The sequence below is a fragment of the Drosophila eugracilis genome, unplaced genomic scaffold (assembly GCF_018153835.1).
Source record: "Drosophila eugracilis isolate 14026-0451.02 unplaced genomic scaffold, ASM1815383v1 contig_367, whole genome shotgun sequence".
Taxonomy (NCBI): Eukaryota; Metazoa; Arthropoda; class Insecta; order Diptera; family Drosophilidae; genus Drosophila; species Drosophila eugracilis.
The window spans coordinates 6,288,222-6,312,905 of record NW_024573224.1 but is presented as its reverse complement, the minus strand read 5'-3'; the positions used below and the strand labels follow the sequence as shown (position 1 = coordinate 6,312,905).

At 41.8% G+C, this 24,684-nt stretch overlaps 2 protein-coding genes across 4 annotated transcripts in view; both read left to right on the top strand.

Moving 5' to 3' along the window:
• Nucleotides 1–24,684, top strand: part of LOC108115884 (cell adhesion molecule 1) — a 125,789-nt gene that overhangs the window by 13,582 nt on the left and 87,523 nt on the right. For 2 of the 3 annotated variants that reach the window (XM_041818793.1, XM_041818791.1), the window contains exon 2: nt 7,823–7,899. The exons of the other annotated variant lie outside the window; for it this stretch is intronic. The gene's annotated coding sequence lies outside the window, so the exon portion shown is untranslated. The remainder of the gene's footprint in view (nt 1–7,822; nt 7,900–24,684) is intronic. 3 annotated transcript variants of the gene reach the window in all.
• Nucleotides 14,521–15,666, top strand: LOC108116013. The gene is made up of 4 exons (XM_017227697.2): nt 14,521–14,685; nt 14,748–14,927; nt 15,028–15,221; nt 15,287–15,666. The coding sequence occupies exons 1-4, from the start codon at nt 14,635–14,637 to the stop codon at nt 15,345–15,347; spliced, it is 486 nt and encodes a 161-aa protein (XP_017083186.2). The 5' UTR covers nt 14,521–14,634; the 3' UTR covers nt 15,348–15,666.

The window sequence follows — 24,684 nt, the reverse complement described above, 5'->3', positions numbered from 1 at the left end:
TCGCCACGTTTTTTCTCGAATTTCTATTTTTTTTTTTCTTTTTGTTCCTGGGCCCACCGCAAGGACGAACCGAAACGAAATCCAAAATCGAGCCAGCCGAATGCAACCGAATCGAAAACATTGTTGCCGTTGCATGTGGCATCCATGGGCTCGAGCAGCGAGCCGTCAAAGTCAACGTGCATCGCGATGGGGCCGGGGATGTTATTTTTCGCTTTGTGGCTGCGCTTTGCCCGTTACGACATTTGCACACTGCCACACACTACCACCAAACAACCGGCGAAAGGCTAAAAAACGCTGAAGGAAAATGCCGAGCTGGCGGAAAAAAACTGGCCAACAAGTGCCGTTGATCTATGAGGGGTCAGGGCGGGACAGCTGGCCAAGCTGTGTGTTTAAGTTTAGGCTTTAAGCCGACTTTTGGTCGGGAAAGTTAAGGGAGTATGGGAAAAGACGAGACTGTTACAAAAGTCTATCCAAAAGGAAGAAGATGATTGCACTATCTAAATCTTATATTAATTGGTTTTTATCTTAAATCTTAAATTGCAATATTATTATCACTGATTTAACATTTAAGTTCGTTGAGAAATTTGATTAATATCTTCAAAAATGGTAATGAAATTTCCCGGGGGCACAAATTAAGTTAAATAATTGCCAATTAATTCTTAAACAGCTATGATGAATAATGGTCCTTTTATGCAGATAATTTGTTTATCAATAATGGAAATAATTTTTGGATTATTGAGAGTGGCTTTGACCAATTTGTGATAGATTTTCCACTCTGGTTTTCTCTCAGTGCACTGCAATATCTGCTGCTGCTCCTCGAGCCATCAAACTGCTCGTTAACGCTCCAGCAAAGGAGTCAGGAGCCATTGATAGAGACGGCAAGTGAGATGGTAATGGAGGAAGCCAGACTGAGGAGGCAGGAAGGCTCCTTCCTTGAAGCCGCAGGCTGCGTTCTGCATGCGGCTTTGATTTTTGTCTTTGTTCACGTTTTTGGCCATGACGCTGTGTGTTGGCCCGAAAGGCAAAATCAATATATCCCTGTGGCTTGACGGCATTTTCTCCTTCTTTTTTTCTTTTTCTTCCTTTTGGTGTATTTTCGGCCGTGATTTGCCTTTGCCTTGGCTTTTAGACCCTTCTCCCGCCTCTGTCGCCCGGAAGTTGGCCGTCTGTTGTTGGCCTACTCGGCATGCAGGCATTTATTCAGGCACTCCAAACCCCTTGCACTTGCCTCCCTTACCATCATTCTCCAGCTGACTGGGCTTTGTGTGAATCGGCCGTGATTATGTCTAATAGCTGTCCAAGTCGATCGATGTTCCGTGTGCTTGACAGTTGGGCTGGGAAAGCACTGGGTGAGCACATGGCCTTCAGCTCTCTGTCCCGTTTTCGGCTCACAATCGGACTAACTCCATTCGATCTTTGGCATTTTCGGGGCCTTGATGCATAATAAATAAGCCGGCCACACTTTCGCCTAATCATATAATAATAACTTAAGTAATGGCCAGCATAAATAAATGAATCACTAATGAGCTGAAACTGTTTCCTTTTTGGCAGCCGCAGAAACGAGCTGCGACGCACTAAAAATGCGCCATTTACGACAATCAAAATGATTAAGTGCGTTCCGGGTGTAGCATTGCGAAAGTTGCGTATACGCCGCGTTGCCTCTATGCCTCGCTGCCATACTGCCATACTGCCTGGGCTTGCCATCGGCTTGGCCATAAACGCCCCAAAGAAATGGGGCGGCGGCAGAAGAATTATGACTGGGGCCTGAGTCTGTTTTGCCATTGGGCCGGGGACTTAAAGCAATTTAAAGTGCTCCACTACGTCGGAGGCAATTTTGTTAATATTAATGTGTGTATGAAAAAAAAAAGAAAGGAATGAAAGAAAATAAAAGAAAGTTAAAAATACGCTTTAACTGCTACAACAAGTCCCCGGGGAGTGATTAAAATATAATAAATTTCACTTGAAAAACGAACCAAGACAGAAGCGGCATAAACCGAAAGGAGATTAAGTGGTTGGCCAGCATAAAAACCGCACATGCAAACCATACGCCCGCCCATTCACGGCCACGCCCACCCATATAGACTCTTCGCTGTAGTCCGTATTCGGTAGTCCATGTCCGTGTCCGGATTCGGGGTTTTTCTGGGTCCGGCCAGTGGAGCCGGAGCCGGAGCCGTAGCCGGAGAGCCCACAAAAGTGTGAACATAATTTAACATGCAGCGGCGCGCCAGTTTTTGGGTTTTTTGGTTTAGACAATGTTCAAGGATTGCCTCGTTTCTTTGGAAGTCCTCTTCAGGGAGCCCATTCCCTCGCCTTTTTTGGGTGCCCCCCATCAGCCAGACGCCACTGCCCGTCAGTTTTGCCGCCGCTTTGAGCCCGGGCGTTTGAGTGTTTTGAAGCCTTATGTGAATTTGATTTGCGGCATTTTAATTTATGAACATGTGAAAGAGCCGCCGTCGAGTTACCAAACATTTTGCCAAAACATTTCCTGAAACAAGTTGCGGTTACAGAGGATGGGCGAGTGTGTTTTTTTTTTGAGTTTTTGTTGGTTGGCTGGAGGGTCCTAACCCCTCAGACAGACACCGGATTTTGCATGGAGGAGAAGCCCCAGCTGTCGGAGTCTCTCTCTTTGTGCTGAATGCCAAATCAAGCAGCTGCCTTTATGTGCTTTAATTTTCGGTTTTTTTCATTTGACTTGAGACTTTCTCCCATAGAAATTTTCGGTTTTCTCTTCTGTTTTTTTGTGTTTTTTTTTTTTGGTTTATTTATCCAGAATCCTGGCAGTATGTCTATGGATGTGGGCGTTTTGTCGGGTTATCAGTGCTCGCATAAATCTTTTATCAACCAGCCGCAGCTGTGTGGGACGCTAGGGAGGATTTTTGGTGCTGGGCTGTGCGCCCCCTGTTGCTGCTTCCTAATGAATACGCACAAAGTTGCTAATGAAGCGGCGGTGTGGGAGGACGAAGAAGTTGGGCATGCGAATATGAATACATATACATACATAAGGCCAGATGGAGACATCGGGGGCGTGTACCATGCCTTATAGCTGATCTCATGCATATGCGACAGATAGAATAATTATACACTAGGGGCTGGAATGGGATTAGAATGTCCTGGCTCCAGGAGGAGTTGTGGGTACGTGTGGTGAGTGAAAACTTTGTCTTGAATCTCCAACCAAAATGTGTTTATGTCTTAAGTGTGAGGCCTGCTAAAAAATGCTTATGCGATAAATCCACACACACACACATGCAATATTAAATAAAGAAAGCAAATCTTTTAGTAAAAAAAAAGAAAGATTTTCTAACAAATTTGTTAAGCTTTAGTTTAGGAAAATGCTGGAGTCTGCGCAAAATGTGATAAACATCTTCTTGCCAGAGAGAAAATGTAAAAATTAAATTTGGTTTAATCTTAAACTTTATTAAAATGCCTTAAATTGTTTATGACTTGGTTGGAGCATTCAGAGTTTACTCGTATTTATAAAGTAAATCAAAATAAAATGTGTTGAAGGCAGCCAATAAATCAACTTAGAATTCAGGAAGCCTAAATGGAAAAGTGTACTAAATAGTATATAAATTTTATGCTCTTTTTTAAAAGACAAATTCATTAAAATGTTTTAAGTTTAATATTTAAATTCTGCTTAAACTATGATTACATTTTTAGAATTATACATTTTCATGGCCTACTTTTTGGCTGAGCATAAATTTGGAAAGCGATAAAATATAAAATTTAGCATATTGCCTGCTCATAGATTTAATAATAGCAATAAAATCTAAATGATAACTGTATAAATTAAATAGCTCAATATAAAAACTGACTTATCTTCATTATAACCATTTAATTTGCTTCAATTCGTTACCCCCTTTGGGCCACAGTGCCTCACATTAGCCGAAACTTAATTTAATTAAAAACAATTTGAATAAGTTTTATACTTTTAGAACTTTCTGCGCCATAATTGCCTGGGTAGGTGAATTGATTTCGTTTTTGTTCTGCTATTTTTTTTTTATTAAACTTTGTGCCTGCTTATGGGCCACGATTACCCTCAAGGCTGCCAAAGAGGAAGCCGCAGAAAATAAAGGCGAGCGCAAGTAGTCGGGGCCAGAATGCTTATTGTGGTCGTTACAGAGTCCGAGGAAAGCCAGGTCCTTGCAGGCAGCAGCAAAAAAAGGAAAGCAGGGGGGAAAAGGAGGTGAAAGTCAGCTAATGGTAAATAACGATAAATAAAAAAAAGAACGTTGAGAAAAAAGCTGAGGAAAGTGCCATTGGCCAGAGGCAAAGTCAATGACGCACTCCGGGCACTTCAAGGCAGAAGTCGTCTCATTGGTTGCTACAACAAAACCAAATTCTAGTGTGCTTAAAGCGTAAAATTGTTTGTTATAAAATTCAATTGCAGCTGCAGTTGCCTTTTGTTGCTGTTGCTGTTGCTGCTGTTGCTGCTGCTGCCGTTGCCGGTGCTCTTGGCCAAATGCAATCAGCTGCATAAGAAATTCCAAAAGCTGCAACAGAAAAGACTAGGAAAAAGACGAAAGAAACTTTCCAAGTTGAGTTGGCTACTTTTGTCTTGAACTGAGATTTGCCAAAGTATAAACTATAAGTATATCGGGGCCTTGGCAGAAACTTATGCACTTTTTCTCTGCATATCAAATGCACAATGAAAAAAAAATAATGCAATAAGCATATAACATTTTTTAAGAATTTTCCAGCTTCAAATGTGAGATCTCATCTTTGGATATCAAAATGTTGCATTTAGTATTGTAAATTTCTTTTGCTTACTAACTTTTGGCTTACCAAATGTAATATTAAATTGTAAATTTTATCAAACTAAAAATAAATTTGAAACCTTTTGGCCAGGTTAGAGCAATCTGCCAAAGGGTTGTGTGTGCGTTTGAGTTCCATCAGCGAGTCATGTGGCATATTACCTTTAATGGGGACTACTTTGAGGTTGTTTTTTTCCGGGTTTAGGGCTGAGACACACACGCAATCCACTCGAAGCCCACCCGCTGGCGTCATAAAAGTGCGTAACAAGCGGCAACAGGTTGCCAGGCTCACTCGTCCTTCGTCCTGTCTCTCGTCGCTGGCCTCGTTTGCCAACAAATTGCGCATATCAAATTTACGGAATTGTCGCTGCTCATGGTTGCTTGCCACCTCTTCCTTGGCCTGGAATTCCCGCCAAGCCTTGGGAAACTAATAGATTTCGTTGCCTTGGCACTGGGGCGCCCTCTCACACACTCGACTTTATGGCCAAAGTGTTGGGTAATGGGCTCAAATGGTAGGCGTTGTCAAAGTATCTCGTCTATAGGCAGCTAATGCCGCATTTCAGGGCTTGTTGTCTATATACATTCTATATTTTTTTTATAAGCGTTTCGCGTGACACAGCCTGCATTTACATATCCGCGACATTAGAGCCGCCATATTAATGATTTTATAGTGTAATAACGCGTTATCACGCCGTCACTCACACACTCTCCCACATGGCCAGGCGCATAGATATGGCTAATTCATTTGTTACTAGTCTCCTTTTTGGTATTCTTGTTTTTTTTTTTGTATTTTAGCCCAACTGCTATGTTTTGACAGTTTGCATTTTGATTGAGTTGTTTTCACATAATTCATGAGGACGGGCCAGCGGAGCGTGTTTTGCAAAATGCAAAACGATATGGATATGGATATGGCCATGGATTCGGTATGTGGCCTGGCTGTGGATTTCAGGCCATGTCTGGGCATTAATAAACATTTGATTTGTGATTTGTTGCGCTGCATTATGCAAATGGCATGTCGTGCATAAATTGCGCAAATTATATTCTGTCTGCCGACTTAATTAAATGACAAATTCATTTTTCAATTTTTTCATTTTCGGGAAAAAAGAAAACAAAGGACAGCAGGATATTCTCATAGAGACAATATAAACTCTCATATATGAATAGGCCTTAATGAGTTTGGTCAGTCAGCTATTGAAAAGTGGACAAAAATTCAATAAATCAATACAAAGTTGATATCCCCAAAAATATTTATACATATTCAGCGAAAAAGAAAAGTGTTGTGAGAAAACTTTCAGCCGTTGGTAATTGCAAAATGAGGGGAAAATGGGGTAAGCTGACATCATTTAAATACTCGGAACAATCAGCTAATTACGATTGTCCTTTATATAGGAAATTCTTGATTACTGATAGTTAGTCAGGCCAACGAACCATATTTCTTAATTACTTTTAGTCCTGGAATATTTTCTTAATTACTTGTGAATGTCATAAAAAACGAAAGCGAAAACTAACCATAATAATAAACACATTTATCGTAATTATATTTTAGTTTTTATTAAGGTTTTAGCTTTTAGTTTCCTTTAAGGATATTTCCTACGGAAAGTAATATTTTCTTTCTCTGCAATATCTATGCAGTAAATTACTTGAAAATCAAGAACTAGTTTGTAAAAAAGATAAACATCCTTTCATGGCATTTCAACTTCAATCGGCTTGGGGTCTACTTTCTCCTCCTTAGCTGAGCGTTGCCTGGCTACGATTGTCTGGATTGTTGCCTAATTCTTTTGGCTCCATTCAGTTGAGTCCGCTAATTGCTATAACTTCTACTTTCTGTCCATCATTGTGTATGTGTGTGTGTGTGTGTGTGTGTGATTGCGCTGAAATAAATGAGTTTTCATGCTAACCGAGCAAAAGTTGTGCCAATTATAGTGCTCGAGGCCCGTGGCTGAAATTCCCGGGTATCGGGTTGAGCTTATGGTTTTGCGGAGGAGGATGGAAATCTCGCTGTTGGAAAAGTTTTCGCTTTTGTCTAATTTATATAATGCCATTGCCATTTAGCATAAGAAGCAAGTGAATTGCTTTACAAATTGAATGCAGATTTCCTCTTCTTCATTATACGTAATCATTCAGCTAAACAAAACTGGGGAAATGCGCAAAATTTCCCGATCCCAAATAAGACTCAACTCGTGGCACAGATTTCCTTCTACTATATATATTTTTTTTTTTGGGGGCGCCAAGCCTTCTTGCAATTTTGATGCATACATTTTGTGATTCGCAATTCGCGATTTTGGTAAGACACGGCTTGGTTTGGTTTTGCCAGAAGAGGAGGGGATTATTACGAAACATTTCTCGCTTTTAATCAGAATCTCGGCTGGCAGGATGATAAATGTTCGCTGGCACCCGGGGAAATCCAGGTCGGGGTCGAGGTAAAGAAATATTCATAATTCAATGTTTAAACCGCAATTCATGCTCTGTTTTTTGGCATTCCCCCTCCGCAGTTCCTGCCAGTTTAGTTTTGGTTTTCTGCTCTTATTTTTCCTGTTTTTTTTTGTTTCTTTTTTTTTTACTTGGCAGCCATTCACATTAATATCGCTCTGCAGCTGCTGGCGCTGTTGATGCTGTGCAGCTTACCTGGGGTAAACCTTAAAAACGCTTTTGCATTTTCATAAATGTTTGGCTTTTGCTGAAAATACACTCCACTGCACCGCGCTCGCCCCTTGACAGCCAAGTTGATCTGCATATTTCACTTCAGTTTTGTTTTCCACACTGCGGCCGGGTTTCATGCACCATCCTTCTTTCCACTTCCCCTTCCTCTTCCCCTTCCCCTTTACAGGACATCATCCAACCATCCTTTATCCTTCGCTGCAATAAAATTGAAATTAATTTTTAGTGATTGCGGATGCGGTGGTCGTTGCCACGGCGGTTCTGTTTAACCCTCCGCACTGCCCCTCTGATTGAATTGTGATTTTTCTTGACCCCAAAATATATATATATATATATATAATATGACCAACACGTTTCTACTTTATTATTTATTTAATAATTGTTGTGATATTCAACCCTTTTGTCGTTTTTAGGCCACATGCCCTTGTCGTCGCCATTGTCCCATCGATAGCAATTAAAACAGACGTCGGCCAAAACAAATAGCCATCAGGTAATTAAATTTTCGTTAATTTATTTATTTTTTATATCAATTATTACACTCGTGACGTGGCTAGGAGGACGTAATGAAGAGGACAGCAACTCAATATTCATCCAAAAATTAAATGGGTATTGAGTTTAAATTTACCACAAATACATATACACATTCATATCTAGATGCGCTTGTGTTTGTGACGTTTCTGACTGACAAATGCGAAGAGGGGGGAGGGGGATGGGCTGGAAAATTCAGGTGGGGCATATGAATATTAACATGCTGCCATATTAAGTGTCGGCAAATCCATCCGTGTGTTTGCTCAAAAGTGAATATTCATGTCAATGTCTGGTTTGTCATTGAGCCAGGCTGAGCGAAGCTGTCAGCTTACAAGGAAATATCATTTAATAAACTCTCTCAAAATTCGATACGAAAACTGTAAAGCCCCTCTGCCGCCTGCCTGGTAACTAATTGAATGATGGACTATGAAAATCAATATCGTTGATTCCTAGAAGTTGTTGCCCCCGAAAAACATTGACAGCTATTTTTTTGCAATTAGCTCAATTAGCCGGCCACAGAACTTGGCCACAAGCCTTCGACTTGGGTTCGGTATTTAGTTTCCCGGCTTATAAATGGCTTAGTTAGCTTACTTGGCCAGCCTGGCTCTTGGACACTTGCCATTATTCATGGTCCAGGAAATTGAAATGTTATGTGGGCTCTAAAGTATACCCGAAAATACCCCAAAAATGTGCTGGCCAAAAAGCGTTGAGAACTGGCCCAAATAAATTGCCAAAAGTGTCGTTTATCTTGGAAAAGTGGTTTAGCGTCGCCCCAAAACTTTCCCCTCCTCGTCCTTACAGCTTTTCGGTTTTTTTCTAGTCTAAAATGCAGGGATTTTGGGCTTTAATTAGGAGCAGCTGCTATCGCTAAAGTTTGGCCAAGTTTTCATCTCGTGTTTGGACTTTTGACCAAAAAAGGTCGTGAACTTGGCTGATTGGCCAATCTGCGGAGCTGTTGTTATTCCTGCTAATTGAAATCGTTTGTTGGGCAACTCAATTATGATTCCTGTTTAGCTTTTGATCCTCTGTCAATCTACCTAAAGACTCTTCATTTTTCAATAGGCTTATCATGTTAATAACACAATTTGTACCAAAACAAAATAAAAATCGATTTGCTGATATTTGGTTAAGTAGAAGGCACTTGATTTAAGCCAACTTGGAACTTTCGTTTGTCCGGCAATTAGTTAAATCTATGCAAATATTTCTCTCCTTTGGCCAGGGCACTTGAACAACAATCAATCACTCAATCAATCCATCAATCGATCAAGTGGAGTCGGAGGCAGCAGCAGTAGCAATGAATTTCGGTCAAACACAAACAAACCAGAAACGTTGCTAAAGTGCAATTAAGGTTGAAAACTCAAGAGACGCTTAGAGAGCAGAGCAATTGAAAGTGGAGTCCAATTACCCGACGATAAAAAAAGACTTACCCGACAAAGTAAACTCCAATTCGCAATTGTATGAAATGCGATCCGATGCTTTAGAATGGCAAAACAATAAAAAAAAACGCAGTAGAGGAAAACTCTATACTCTGGCGGGTGCAATGACTCCAATTGGGTGTGTGTGTGTGGATAAAGAGACAGAAAGATAAAGTCCATTTAAGATCTCGTTGCATATGCATTCCGAGGCATCTTACTGCTTAAGTGCTGCAATTATAATTCATGGCAATCGCTTTAATTAGCGCCGCTGGAGAAATATATAAATGTTCATGGTGCAAGGAAACTAATGTCAAATGTCAGTTGCCATTATTTCTGCAGGCCCTTGGGGAAACTATTTACCATCTTTCTCATTTATTTTCACCTTGCTTCAGCTGGTTTCCTTTTACTGTGAGGTATTAGAGGAGGTGAGGGGTGTATTGGTTGTTTACATATTTTGTAACTCAAAGCGGATTAAACTATAAAATAGTATTACTTAGGATATATTTTTTTCTGTTTTATTAAGTTGAAATCTTCCTATTTTGTTACTAATCCACAGGGTATCTGTAAGTCTTATATAACTTTTCCTTTCAGCATTCCCACGCTTTTCTCGCCCACCTTTGTTTCAATGTGTTTTACAGTTTTACAGTTTTCCAGTTGATTTAGTACGCCGCAATGTTTTTATTAGTTGCGAAATATTTTCAGCTTTTCCTTTTTTCCCAACATTTTTCTTTCGCTTTTCCTTTTCACTGGCTGGTTGTGTATTCCATTGTCGTTTGCGGTGCAATTAGTTGTTGTTTTGTGGTTATTTATTTAATTTCTTATTTCGCCTGTATTTGTGGCAAGCGTTAATGCCGATTCCGCTCGGTTTGCTAGGTTTTTCGCTGCTGTTTCCACTAATTAAGCTTAGCATCTGACCATTAATCAAATTAGATTTGTGCGTTTTTGTGCTCGCCTGCCGCCTGCCGCCTGCCGCCTTCCGCTTGCCTCCTGTTGCTCTGCGGCACTCATAATTCTAGGATTGCCGAATTGCCAGGATGTGTCAGAGAGCGAGACTGAGAGTGAGACTAAGACTAAGACTGAGATGTCTGAGATGGGAGTATGGCTGGCACTTAATTAAAAGATTACTTGTTAAAACTTTTGGCAGAAAACTTAATGTGAACATTGCCTGCCGCCAGTCTGGGAGGGAGGGAGGCAGGGGTGGATGCTGGTACAGAGAGCGCTATGTTTGCTAAAGAACTTTAAATAAATAAAAGGAAATTGCAAAGCAAACACATTTGGGTACAAACACTCACGCAAACAGAGACTTTTGCTCTCACACACACACACACTCCTTCGAACACTCTGGCACATTGTAGACAAAATGGCAAACGTTGAACTTTGATGATTTATAGCCGAGGCATGGGGCACATACATATATGGGCTTCTCTCTCTCTCTCTCTCTTTCTATATATATATATGTATATATATAGTCTGATATATATGTTCAACAGGATTCTTTGTAGCCACTCAAACTCAGCTTCACACACAAACACTAAACTCCGAGTTAGCTACACTCTGCTACAGAGTTTCACATTTAATTTACTACGTGTCACGCATACGCTTGCAACTTGACAAATACGAGTGTGGGCGATGGCGGTGGAACAGCGGAAAAGCTGTTACGGAAAAATCTGAGAAAAATCTCACTACATTCGCACGCAGTCGAAGTCGAAGTGGCGTCGACTAGGTAAGATGCTCGATTACGACCAACTCTGTGGCTTTATTTGAAGTCTTTGATTATGTTTTGAGAGCGAGCCGCAAATTACGGTAAACATAAACAAGCCTTTGGTCTTCACTTCCGGTTTCCCAGTTTTAATGTACTTTCCAGGCACTCACTCTGAAAAGTTACTCCTGCTCGTTCTTTCAAGTCCTTTTTTTTTTGGGCCTGTCTGGCGGCGGGGGCCAAACAAAATTCCAAAGTTTAATTTAACGTTAATAATGTTATTTGTGATTTTTTTTTTTATTTATTTTATCCTTTTGCTATGCATACATATTTTTTTAATACCATCGTGTCGCATGTGTCATTATGCCAAAGAGCACACACACACTGAGGGAAAATAAAGAAAAAATTATTATGTTCACAGAGAGTTTTAGAGCTGGCTGCCAACTTTGAACTCAAAGCCACTCACACAGATTCATTTAATTATCAACTTTACTTTGTGCCCCTGCAAGTGTGTGTGTGTGTGAGTGTGTGCGAGTGTGTGGATTTAATTGGTTTTTGATAAAAGTCAGCTAAGCATGTTAATTAATGTGGCTTTGACTTTGAATGCATTTAGCCCAGCAATGCAGGTGGCATGGGGATTAACTTCTGTTCGGCTCAAATCCGCTCATTTTCCCTACATTTTGACCCCCCTGTAGCCTCCTGTTTAGCCCCTCCCAGGAGAAGCCAGGGACATCTAATCGGATACGAGCAACTACAAACAACGGGAAGTGTACAAATATTTTTTATTTTTACCGTTCTCAAACGCAAACAAACATACGGCAGAAAGTTTTCTCGCTTTCTCCGACTCCTTCCTACTACTTGCTACTCAACTCGACTTAAATAAATAAATTGTTTGGCTGCATCAAGGATACGTAGACGCAGTGTGGCAGCATGTCAACACAATAAATGCGAATGAAAATTGCAGCAAAGTTTTGCTATTTTTGGCACATGATTCCCGTCAGTGGGGCTGGGTTTTGGGTGTATAGTGTGGTATGGGTGGCAGGGTGGGCGTGTAATGTACAAAAAATAAGACCCCCGTGACCAAGTTGCACCATCGAAACAGCAACTGCAAAATAATTAAATTCCAACAAGCAAGTTATAGACCCAAGACTTTTTGCCCGGCTTTCGTTGTGTCTTACGACTCTAATTTCATGCAAAATGCTCAGAGCCCTCTCACCCTTTAAGGCAGGGGCGTATTTTGGGCAGAACAAGAAGGGTTACGACTGAGTTACATTCATAAATTGTAGACTTAAGATTGAAAATAAGTTAGAATAAAATAAAAATAACAGAAACTAACTCATTACTTACTTACTCCTTGAAAGTCCTTCAATTAAATTCCATATTTAATGTTTGATTTAAATATTCAATTATTATGGCTTACTTAACTAACTAATACTAACTAACTTAATCCATATTAACCATCTCTTACCATACTTAATAGCCCTTGCCAGGCAAGAAACTTACCATAGAAAAGCCAGTCTAAAGAGGCACTATTAAAAGTTAAGATTTTTAGTATGTGAAGGAGATAAAGGAGTTTAAATTTCATCCCCTTAGAAACCGCCTTCACCTAAGCCACTGGCTTGTATGTTCTTGAAGGCACTGAAAGTTATGCCCTCAACTTATTGCCGCTTTCCGCATTGCTTTTGTTTCGCCAGCCAGCCTTGTGTTTGTAGTTGGTTGTCGGTTGGGTTTCTTACGGCTTACGGCTTGTCAGTGGCTCAGTGGCTCGGCGGCACGATGGCTCAGTGGCTCAGTGGAGCGCTGCTGGGAATCATTTCGTTTGCCCCTGCTTCTGTTGCTGCTGCTGCTTCTGCTGCTGCTGTTGCTGCAGTTTTCTTGCACATGCCGGAAGGAAATGAGCAAAAATGACAAAGTTAACGGATGTGCACAAAACACAACGCACTCCCACTCACACTTTGCTAGAACCACACACACACACATACACACACATCTACTGTCCGCCCACCAATATTCTCTCCTTTCTCATTCGTTCTTCGTCCTTGGTCCTTCCTCTGCCAGTTGTCCTGCTTTGGGCCTGCCCAATGCACTTGCACAGGATCAGGATATGTGTGCGGAAAGTACGAAAATTTTACATGCATTTGATTTATGTTTCGCCAGCTCTCTGACTCTTTTGCAACTTTTGCCACACCGCCCTTGTCATTGGTCCAACTCCCCTGGCAGAATGCTATGCCAGCCCCGGCCCCCACAACCCTCCACAAGTAAGCAAATCATAGCCTACATTTCCGCTGTTGTTTATTCGAGAACATTTCTCTTTCTCGTGCTTCTGTTTCTGGTACTCTTTTCTTTTTTTTTTTTTTTTCGGCTGCTCTGGGGAGTTCACTTCACTTCGCATCTCTATCTCAAGTCGAAAGTTTTTTTGTCTTTGCAGCATTTTTCCATAAATTTCACTGGAAAAGGCGAAACGTTGTCATGTTTGGCTAATATGCAATTGTCGCAACAAAGCTGACAAAATTTATGCCACTCGGGAGAGTTGTCCGCCCATTCCGCAATTGACTTGCCAAAGTATTGATCAGAAGAAGGATTTCTTTTCGTTTTTGCTTGTTTTATCTTTTCTTTTCTTTTAATAAATTAAGTGTTTTTTGCTCAATCAATGCTTAACCAAACCTCGCTTGGGTTTATAGAGAAAAAAAAAGGAAAGGTAAAGTAGATTGAGCACCTTTTGAAATGTGAACAAATTAAATTATATTTGCCGCCCCTTTTTTCCGCTTGTTTTGTGTTCGGTTCGGTTTGGTTTCGTTTGTTTTTTGTCCCCTTTTGTTGGTTCACGTTTTGAAAATTTCATTTATCAACGGCATTTCCATTGCTCGATCCCAGTCGGCGTTCCAAAACGAAAACCCGCGTTCCTAACCGGCTGCCCCTTGGCTATCCCGTGTCAACAGGCAATTATTATAAAAGCCTGGAGTGGGTCCGGGCCAGGCCGTGTACCCAGCTCAACGACTCTAGCCCGGCTATGGGACGGCACTTGGGCACTTGGCCCCCGAGTTCCATGGGTCCGGTACGGTCAGGTACTATGCTAAATGCTTTGCCACTGAAAAATGTGGCTTTAAATTGCATGAAATCATCGCCACATTCCACAAGTAATGAAATTAGTGCAAACAAAGCAACAAATGCGTGGCAGGGCAACGACTCCGCTCAACAAGCGTTATTGAGGCCAATTAGATTAGCGGGGGCCAAAGGAAAATGGAAAACCAAAAAAAAAATAAGTAAGGGAAGGGAAAACAATAAAATGTTGCTACGAAGTGGATAAGCAGATACTCTGCGAAGTCATAGAGAAAGCCATTTCATAAATGGCTCTTACTCACGCTGTCTGGTTATGTTAATACATATTACAAAAATCATTAGTTTAATAGAGAAAGTGTGCCCGAAATGCTTTGAAATGCAATTAAAACGAAGATGGTTACACAATTTAATATAAAAGTACCAATATTTGATGCTGAGTTACTCTTAGAACTCCCCCATTTTCCATTTGCAAAGACATTTGCTTTTAGTGTCAACGAGTTGAACAAAATTTCTGGTTACCTTTATGAGTTTCCCATTTCGTTGCGTGAACTTTGTGCTGCAATTGGCCACGGCGGTGACTTGAACCTCGATCTTGCTATCTTTTATGGCAATAACATATCAGCCTTCTTCCATCAGTTGCTAGAGGTTATCGCCCTGGTCCTGCTCATCCAAATCCTGTTCACCCACTGTGTTCGGGGCCAGGAATACGGGATAACGGTATGGATGTACATCTTTTTCCTGCCACCCATTGCCCTGCAGAGTGTGGTGCTCGTCATATTCCGGCTGTGCTGCACCACCGTGGGCCTCGATCCAATTGTGCGTAGATATATATACATCTATAGATTCATTCATATGCTGGGTGTTCCGGCAGTTCTCCCAGCCATGATGATGAATGCTCAACGAGTGTGTTTTACAGGCGATGACGTTCAATCTGACCAGCGGCCTCGTCTGCATAGCATGCGCCCTTACCCTGCTCATAGCCATGTCGGAGCACTGCGGCAACGAGTTCGCATTCTTATTCTATTTATCGAGTGCCTTTGGCATAGTCGCAGGAGTCCTGCATTTGCTGAATGCCTGCGTGTGCAACGTGTTCATGCCCCTCAGCGAATGGTATTTATTGATTATTGGCAAAATCGACTCCGGCGATCGACTAAATACTTGCCCTGTTTCCCCAGGTCTTACCTCAAGCCTTCGAAGAGGGAAAGGAAGAAGGCTTTGAAAAAAGATTACGCTTAGGTGTATAGGATGAGCACAAGATGGCTAAAAATGTTTTCTTTTTAATCAATTTTATAGAGCTTAGTACAGGCTTTTTGAATTTTCAATGTAGATTGAAGTTCGTGAAGGTTCTTTTTATACAAATAAAATATCAAAAAGATAAGGGATACTTAGTAGAGATTATATTAACATGCTCGTCAGATTAATTGACAGCTTGCAATCATTTGGGCATAACTTAAGTAGACTTTTATTCATTCTTAAACGCCTCTTTGGCTGCCAGACAGAGGCAAGGGAAAACAGTTTAGCTATACAAGCCTTGAGTTTTCCGCAGACAAACCCAAACCCCCAAATTAAGCACGGGCTCTTTGTGTCGATTGTTTGTTTGTTATTGTTATTTGTTATCGTTTGGCTGGGCGGTCGGTCTTGGCCTTTTCGTCTGGCCCAGCGGTCATAATCAATACTATTTGGCGACCTTTGCGTGTTAATGGCTTAAATGCTTTAGCCCAATGTCGACGACAGCATTCACAATGGCATGAGAAACTGTTTGATTGGTATTCGGAATACGAAACGAAGGTTCTTGCTTTGGGCGGCGACTTTCATTTGCACAGCAAGAAATCAATAAATTGGTTTCAAAGCGCTCAAAGGAGCGCTTTTGAAGGAGCCCAATAATGGTTGCACTCGGATAATGAAGAGGATATATGTACTAGTATGGGTATATCACGCAGGACTCACACTTCAATCAATGCGGAGTGACAAACATGGAATTTTATACACGATGCGCATTCATATTCATAAGCATAAGAGATTTACGTGTTGCAATGGCAATCAAATGGAGAGACAGCGACGCCTCCCACATCTCCGCTTCACTTTTTTGCCCAACTGACAATCACTAATGCAAGCAATCAGAAGGACTGCCAGCAAATGAATAGCGAACGAACTGCAACTGCTGTCATGTAAATCTTTGAGATGGGAATGCCAATGATGATCATTGGAGCAATGATGATGATGATTCTGTTGATGATACTGGGATATGAGGATGGTGTCACTCAATTGCCGGCATTGCTGCTGATGAATGCAAACTAGCTGACAGCTTTACACCCTCAGCGCACAGATTGAGATATATATGTGGTATATATCTATAGAACGATGTGGAATTGCCAGGGCTGTTCGTTTCATTTGATGACTTTGATGCGCCGGGAAAAGCGCATAAATGTTATAGCGATACAACTCTACCACCTTGCTTGCTACCTCCACTCCCACCCCAATTGAGAATCACGGGAAATGCCGGTAAAAGATTTTACGGCGCAAAGACCATAATGAAGCCCATTGCATGCACATCCATTTGCAGTACTTAATTAAATACTTGCTCGCTTGATTAACTGCTGCGCTTCTCACCTGGCTGATTGGGCCACTTGGTGGCTTAATTAGAGTGCCGCCGTTTGTCATAAATGCTAAAGCAGTCTGATTTCCGTTTCGGGTCTATCAGGGAAGAAGGAAAAGGTTAGCAGGGTTAGGCAAGAGGAACATTTGTCAGGAAGTGAAATAATGTTGCCTTGAAACTGAAACAAATGACAAAAGCAGCAGCAGTATACAAATGTAAAAATATTTGGCACTTCAAAGTGCTGCCAGACAAATACGACAAACGTTGAAGAGTCATTTACTAGGAGTGCCGGAGCAGCAACAATACTACTAGTTGTTATAACAACAATGCAACAACAAACTAGAAAAAACACTGACTATAGTGGGTTGAAAAATGGCGGCAAATGCTGGCAAACGAAAGCAAACGAAGGCAAACGCAGGCAGCGCATTCAGTATACGCCGTGTGTGGCATCGTCGACGTCGTCGTCGTCCAAACAAAGAGCTGCTGGATGATGAGCAGGCAATCGGAATGAAACCAAGCACTAGAAGTGACTAACAGAAGGAGTGTGATATGGGGTAGATGGGAGCCAGGAGATGGAGTGACTCCCTGACTGACTGACTGACTGTCAGCTCAACTGGAGGGAGAGATGGAGATGGTGAATGAAAAAGGGGAACGTAAAGCGGCGCAGAATAGGAATGGCATCTCGCTGGCGTTGACGACAATTGCACAATTCATAATAGCCAACATGACACCACACCAATGCACACACTCGGGCGCATGTGTGTGTAATACCATTTGCAGTGGGGGCTACTCACAGATCGCCATTAAACAGTGGAAACTGTTGCATGTTGGCACTGTGAAAAGAAGAAACGGATTAATTATTCACTTTTATTAAAGGGAAATCATTTGATTGGTTTACTCATTGCAAGATTCACCTTTTTAGTGGCAAAGGGAATATAGGTAGTTTTCCTAACCTTCTTGACCTTACAGGGTGAACATTGATTTTTCACAGTGTATAGCCTGTGTGATGGCATGATGCTCACTTGTTTATTCTCTCACTGCTCCCAACACTTTCACTAATGTGTGGGGGAGTTGAGTGCGTTTGCCTGGAGATTGCATATTGCATTCCTCGGGAAATGGGACTTCAACACGAAGGGGGACCGCAGCCAGAAGTACCATCTTCACCGGACCAGGCCTAGGAGATGCCAGGAGAGGAGAGGGGCTCTTGGCCATAGCCAAGTGCTGTAAATGATTGCGGTAATAAGCATTATGCACAGACTGGCATGTCCGTCAGTCAGTTGGATAGTCGGACGAGTGGACAGCTGGACAGATGGACAGTGGGAAAAACAGACAGGCGGGGGCCATCCAGTTCAACTATCCCACTGCCTTGTTTCTCGTTCCTCGTCAGCGTCAAATTAGGTTGGACACTGGGCATTAGCAGGCTGCCTTTTCGACCTTTGCCCTCTGCCCTTTGCCCTTACGTACAGTGACAGCAGCTCAACTATTTGCTTTGATGGCAGCTCCTGCTCCGACTTGGTTTTGATTAAAATCGTAAATTGGTTTGGTCAGCGAAAGGTAAATAAATTGTGGCCAAGATTATCTTTGTTTGCATTCCAGACTCCGTTCGCCTTTGAAGTGACCCACCACCAACTAGTCAAGTCGAGATTAGAAAAGCCATTGGAAAACCCCTTTTTCGCACACAAACTCAACTCAACTCTCATATAAAACACCCAGCCAAGTGTGTCTAATGTGTCCTTAAAGGGGTTTCAAACCAAAAATGGCCTTTTACGATGATTGATATTGGGGTGTTGGCTGCTCATAAATGAAGCAATTGCCAGACGGGAAATTATAATTAATAAAGGAGCCTGCCTTGCTCATCCCATTGTGTTCTTCGGTTGTAATTGCTCCAAAAATTAGTTGAGTTAAGTTAAGCACCCCACGAGCAGTGGCTTTGTTTGGCCACCAGTGACCAGGTCAGGTCCAAGGGCCAGCAAATAAAAAGGCAATAAAAAGATCGTAAAAGCGGCATTAAAACCTCTGCTCCAGCAACAACTCAAATATTAGCTTAAATGCAATACACATTAAATTACTCGTAGCAACAATAAAAACGTACGAATAAAACAGATTTTCTGCTAGTAAAACAATAAAAAAGTAGAAGAAAGAAAAACAACATACACTGAGTATCGGAGGAAAGGCTGGCAAGGATAGATGATGCTATTTTGGGCAGGACACGAGCCCAAATCATCTGTGACTGTGGCTGTGAGAAATGTGGGACATGGGTTGCTGCGAGACAAGGAGCGGGCACAAATTGAGCAAAGATGAGTTTTTAATTCGATTTCCCGGACTGACTTCGATGTTGAAGGGACGTGTTTTCGGGTTCTTCCTTTCAATATGGCCAATGCCCAATGTTAGCCAAATATGTCAAAGCAAATTTAAAAGCGACGAACAGTGGTGCTCTGTGCTCTGTCCTGAAATATGAGCGCCGAAATGGGAAAATTGTATTTGGTAGGACAAGTGGCATCATAAACATATCGCCTCGGCCTCATTTTCAATTCTCGGGCTCTTTCCATGTCCGAGGGTGAAATTCAATTTAATAAAAGGGAAAACAGGACACAAAAAGGACTCTCCCTTAGACATACATATAGAATTTATATATATATATTCTTGTATATAGTTGATTTTTGGCAGCGTCTTCTTGTTGTCCCGCGAATAAAGTGAATTTCAAGTTTGCTTTCTTCTCTTCTTTTTTTTTTTTTGCTCCTGGCATGCTCTACGGTTATGGTTACGTCGACGTTTACGGCTACGGCTACGGTTTTTGTGTCGTGTTCTGCTGTGTTATTTTGCGTAAAAGTTTAGTTAACAACATTTTTTGGGCTCCGGAGTGAACCTGGAGTGGCCGGCCACACAATGACGTTAATATTGTTCGTGATGAAGCCTGAAATGGAGACACAACGCAACCATCTTGATGTTGATGGCCAAGTTGATGGGGATGAGACGTGTTGTGCCTGGACAGACTGAAACAAAATATTGCAAACTCTTAATTAAATTTGAGTTCATTTATAATAAGCGCTTGAGCTGGCAGCAGGCTGACAGGCGGCAGGCTTCTGGCTTTTTTCTGCGAAATTCGCCGAAATCTCGGAAGTGTATTTGAAGAAAGCGGAGTTCTGAGTTGCTAGCTGGGAAAGAAACGAATGGGTTACAAAATACTGTTAAAGGTTTTTATTTTCGGAACTAAAATGATTGGAAAACATTGAAGAAGCACCCTTAATGATTTTTTTTTCTAATTTTTCTACCTAATTTGCCTTCCTTTAAGTATAAAATATTACATTTTTCCCCTAATCACATCAATATTTTAGCTTTTGGAGGAAATACCCTCAATTTATTTTAAGTGTGCTTCCACACTAACTTCTCCATAAGAAATCCTTTCCATATATCTTCTTAAATAGGAACACACATGGTTGGGATTTTGGAGAGGGGTGACGAGGTTGATGGCAGCCGATAAACTTTGTAATTGTTTAATTTCCTGGATTTAAATTGCAAATATGAGTTTTGTGTCTTTGGCGGCCGGCGGCCTACTAAATTATGCCAAATGGCGAACACGCGTTCCGGGTGCCACCTCCAGCTCCCCCTTGGAGGACTGACTTCATTACGGGTCCCAGCAAAAGGGTGTGTATGCACAAAGAGAGAGAGAGAGAGGGAGGAGGAGCAGCATATACCCATTCCGGACCCCAAATCCTGAAGGCCCAACCCAAGAACCCGGCGTCGCACAGTAGATTTAACCTAATTAAGAATGTTCAACAGGACACAATGCTTCGAATACAAATGAAATGCCAGGGGAAAGTGGGTATGGGGTGGTTGGGTGATTTTATGCGTGGGCAGTACGGGCGTGGCGTGGGATCTAAGCACCAGACAGGCTGCGCAAAATGAATGAGCTGCCGAGCAAATCTGCTGTCGTGTTTTCGCTTCCAGTGAAAGGTTGGCTGCAGGGTTACATGGCTTTGTTGCTTTTGCTTTGCTTTTGATTTTCCTATGCTTTTTTCGTAGCTGCTGGCAAGACGAATGTTAATTCTATTTAAGCATACACACACACACACACACACACACACCAATTTTTGTCTGAGAGACAAGCTGCCTCCTTTGGCATTCAAAGTCACATAGATTGTCAGCGTTTTCATTTTAATTCAAACAAATGTTACTAATGTTGTCATTGTTGTTGCCGCTTTTTCAGCTCGCTTGTTGAATATTTTATCGTTTGACTTGACGCCTTGGCAACATTTGGCTCCATCATTTCACCCGTCGAAAATCCTTTCTCGTCACTCGCTAATGGGCTTAGGGTCCTGACGTCGGCTGGCGGCAGGCGAGCGGGTGGACTCTCTGGATTTTCGATCCTGTTCTCCGTTAGCTGAATTTGCATATTTGGCCATATTTTGATGGCTTGATTAAAATCCAGTTCCGTGCGAAATACGGCCGACCCATATCTGCAGCACTGCCCATCGATGGTTTAAAAATATTTATGCAAGTGCAAAATGCTGTGTATTAAAAGTGTGAAAACAATGACATCGATGGGCCGCACACAACAACGTGCAACAACTGGCTGCGAAAATATTATCTTTATTGTTATTTTTATTATTTGTAATTTTTTTTTTTTCATCTCGCACTGCGGTGCGTGATGCTCTTCCCTCCCATTTTTTTTTATATACTTTCATGTTTTTATTTATTTTCCCTACTGTTTTCTTTTTCGGTACCTCAAACACCTGGGTTGTTGGAAACTTTTACACAGGTACAGCGACAATTGTGGAGTTTCTTTTTTGGGTTTTTGTTTCTGTATTTTTGGGGGGGTTTACTTTCTGTTTTGCGTTCGGTTATCCTTGTCTCCTTTGGCAACATTTGCTTAAACAGCGCCAGCAATTTGCACACTATTGCCATTGTCCTGGCTGCCCGGCAAAGGATATCTTTCATCTTTGGCATGAATTTAAATTGCTTTATGAGTGAAAATTGTGCTCAGCTGGTGGGCGAGTGGAGACTATGAAAATTATGTGAATTTGGCACAAAATGAAAGGGAGAGCCAGCTTAACAGGCAAAATCAAGTTTACCCCCAGTATCGAGGGGTCACTAAGTGGAAAGCCAAGCTGTGGGGGTGAATTAAACAGGCTCCTTCCTTAAAGCATTTAAATAGACCTTTGATACGCTTTAAGGAAAAGCTTGAACAATTTCTATTATCTGTATTGTAACAACTTTGTAGTTGTTTTTCTTCGAAATATGAAATACCAAAAGTCTGGCAGCTGTGAAGATTGCTTATCTAACATCCTGTGAAATCCTTTCACTTCCCCCAATGAGTTTTCCCCATTTTCGGTGGCAACCCATTCCCAGGTTTTTTTTTTGGTTTGGGCAGTGGGGCAACTTCGATTGAATGAAATCCAATTAGCTTTCTCTGTGCTTATCAAGGCGTTTACAGTTACTCCGGGCAACAGGGACGGTGGCAGTAGTGGCTCTCCAAATAGTATCCGCCGCTTGATCTTTCCGCCTCAAACTGCCCGCCGTTTCTCTCGGACACGTGATGAACTGGGGCGATGGGTAAAAAACAAAACAACAGTAAAAAACCCAACAGACGGACTGTGAACATGTCTGTCGGCGTAAAAAAAACAAAAGGGGGAATTTTTCGCCATCATTCTCGGCTTACAGACAAGTGAATATGCGGCACTCCATGGCCTATCTATATGTATGTGTGTGTTGTCTGCGACTGTCAGTGTCATTGCAACTTGCCAGTAACTGTAACTGCAACCAACTGTGGCCAACACACAGACACCCATATACACTCACACTCGGATAGTGCCGCTTCCGGCTGGATATCTCTTCACGCTTCGTTTATTTAGTTTTGCCCGCCATTTTTCTGCTTCATTTTTTCACATCGCACTGGCATCCACACTGCGTATACTTATTGTTGTGCAATTTTCAGCATTTCCACTTTGCGTTTTTTTTGCAAGTGAATTTCGGGATTTCACCCACCGTCGTCGTTGTCGTCGTCGTTGCCGCTGCTGCTGTTGCCGCCAACAACATTAGCAAGTCAAACAAATTTTGTTTGCCAAGCAAAGGCAGCTGGTTCAAATATAAAAAAAGAACGAACGAACGAACGCTGCGAAATAATTTGAAGCAAATTTTAATTAATGCCGGCAGCAGTGCCGGCGGATACAGACAGACCCAGGATATACAGACATACCAACAGACCTCCACTTCGTGGGCGGAGTTAACCGCATGGCATAGCGAAATTTGGCCAGAGGACGAGGACATCGTCAGCAGCCAGCAGCCAGCCGCCAGACCGCAACACCGTGTAAATCCCTTTATCAAATTAATGAGCTCATTAAAATTCGTTTAGCAATTACAGTTTTAACAATTTCCGCCTCCCTCAAAAGCCACGCCCAGCATCAATATGCTTGCTGGTGACCGAAATGGTTGGGTTTTGGGAATATGCTGAATCGCACAGGTGGCGACTTTTTGGGAAGCCAGAACTTCAGGACTCCAGAAAACTCCTGTCAGGACCTGCACGTGCGCAGTGTCGCGTGGTTTTTCGAGGGGGCCGAAAACCTGGCCGGCCTATATTATATCCATAAAAATCATAATAAACTCTGAAGTGAAATTTTTCGCCGCCAAGATTGTTATATATACTCCCGACGAGGAGTTTCTCCGTTAATAGCAAAATCGTGTGGCCGGGAAATAAAAGGGCATAAAAATGCTTTAAAAGTAATAATAATTGCGTTTAGCCTTGTTTTGCTCGCCATCTCGAGCTTCTCAGTCCTCCTTTTACTAGGTAAAATTTCCAGCTGCTCAATCGCGGGTGAAACAATAAAACGAAATAGCAATGTAATAATTTATGATGGCATCATTAAAAGCAACAAACGGTGAGCTGAGAGCCGGAGCTGAAAAACTTTTGCCATTCGAAAGTATTAGAAGCTGTTGCCAATGTGGATGGTTCTCTTTCGGGGTTTGGGTTTGGGTATGAGTTCGTCTTCGACAGCTTTTTGGGTTTTTCAAGCCACGGGCAACGCGCTTCACTGACTTTTGCCTTCGACTTCGCCTTCGACTGCAGTGTAATAAAAATGTTATTATTTCGCTTTATTTATTATGCTTTTTACGGAATTTATGACGTGCGCATGTTTTGATTCATTTTTCAAAAACTGTTTGTAATTTTCATAAAAAATATTTGGCCGCGTGCGACCAATGCTAATCCATTGGCAGGGGGGCAGGAGTGGGAACACGGAAGACTTCAAGTCCATCTATACCGAGAATGATTAATTGGATATTGTGGCAAATGCACATAAACCATAACTGACAAATTTCTTTTTTATTTGGCATCCGGCTTGGATACAAAAGTGTTACACACCAAATGCGTGTGTCCTTGTCTTGCTGGCTTTGTGTGTGTGTGTGTGTTTGTATGTGTGTGTTGGGTCCTTTTCATTTTCATTGTTCCTTTGTTACTTGGGGCTATTGATTTTTCATCCCTTTTTGCCGCGGTCGGCCCTGCCGAGCGCCTGAGCCTTTTGTATTATTTTGCCATTTATTGTACATTATGCAGGCGACTAATATTGACATTATCTGTTCAGCGGAGTCCTGCTCCTTTTGTCGCTCTGTCACTTGAATCAAAGGCGTAAATCCGTTTTTTATCGCCCTCTGGGTCTCTTGATTTTGGTGTCCTTGAAAAGGATATTATGAGTAGAGACAGTTGGATTTGGAGATGTGTTTTGACTTGTAAAGTATTTATATTTTTAACCAATGAGATTTACTTTACTTACTAAATGTTTACTGGAATAAGAAGAAGTTAAATCTATAAAATTAACTTTATAAAGGGTATTTAAACTTGCGACTGCCCAAGTTTCCCTTTGCTCGTAACTTTCTTTAATCTGCCTTTCTGGCTCAACGGGAATCAATAAATTCTGCAAATAGTTAAGGCCTTTTTGCTGAAAGAAAAAGGAAAATATGAAAAGGAGCATTGAGGCCTTCTCT

What these genes read in the sequence shown, in the direction of transcription:
- LOC108116013 (XM_017227697.2), top strand. Translation starts at nt 14,635, where the DNA reads ATGAGTTTCCCATTTCGTTGCGTGAACTTTGTGCTGCAATTGGCCACG. An exon ending in TGCTGCAATTGGCCACGGCG is followed by an intron (nt 14,686 to 14,747) that starts GTGACTTGAACC and finishes TTCTTCCATCAG; the next exon opens with TTGCTAGAGGTTATCGCCCT. An exon ending in TTCATGCCCCTCAGCGAATG is followed by an intron (nt 15,222 to 15,286) that starts GTATTTATTGAT and finishes CTGTTTCCCCAG; the next exon opens with GTCTTACCTCAAGCCTTCGA.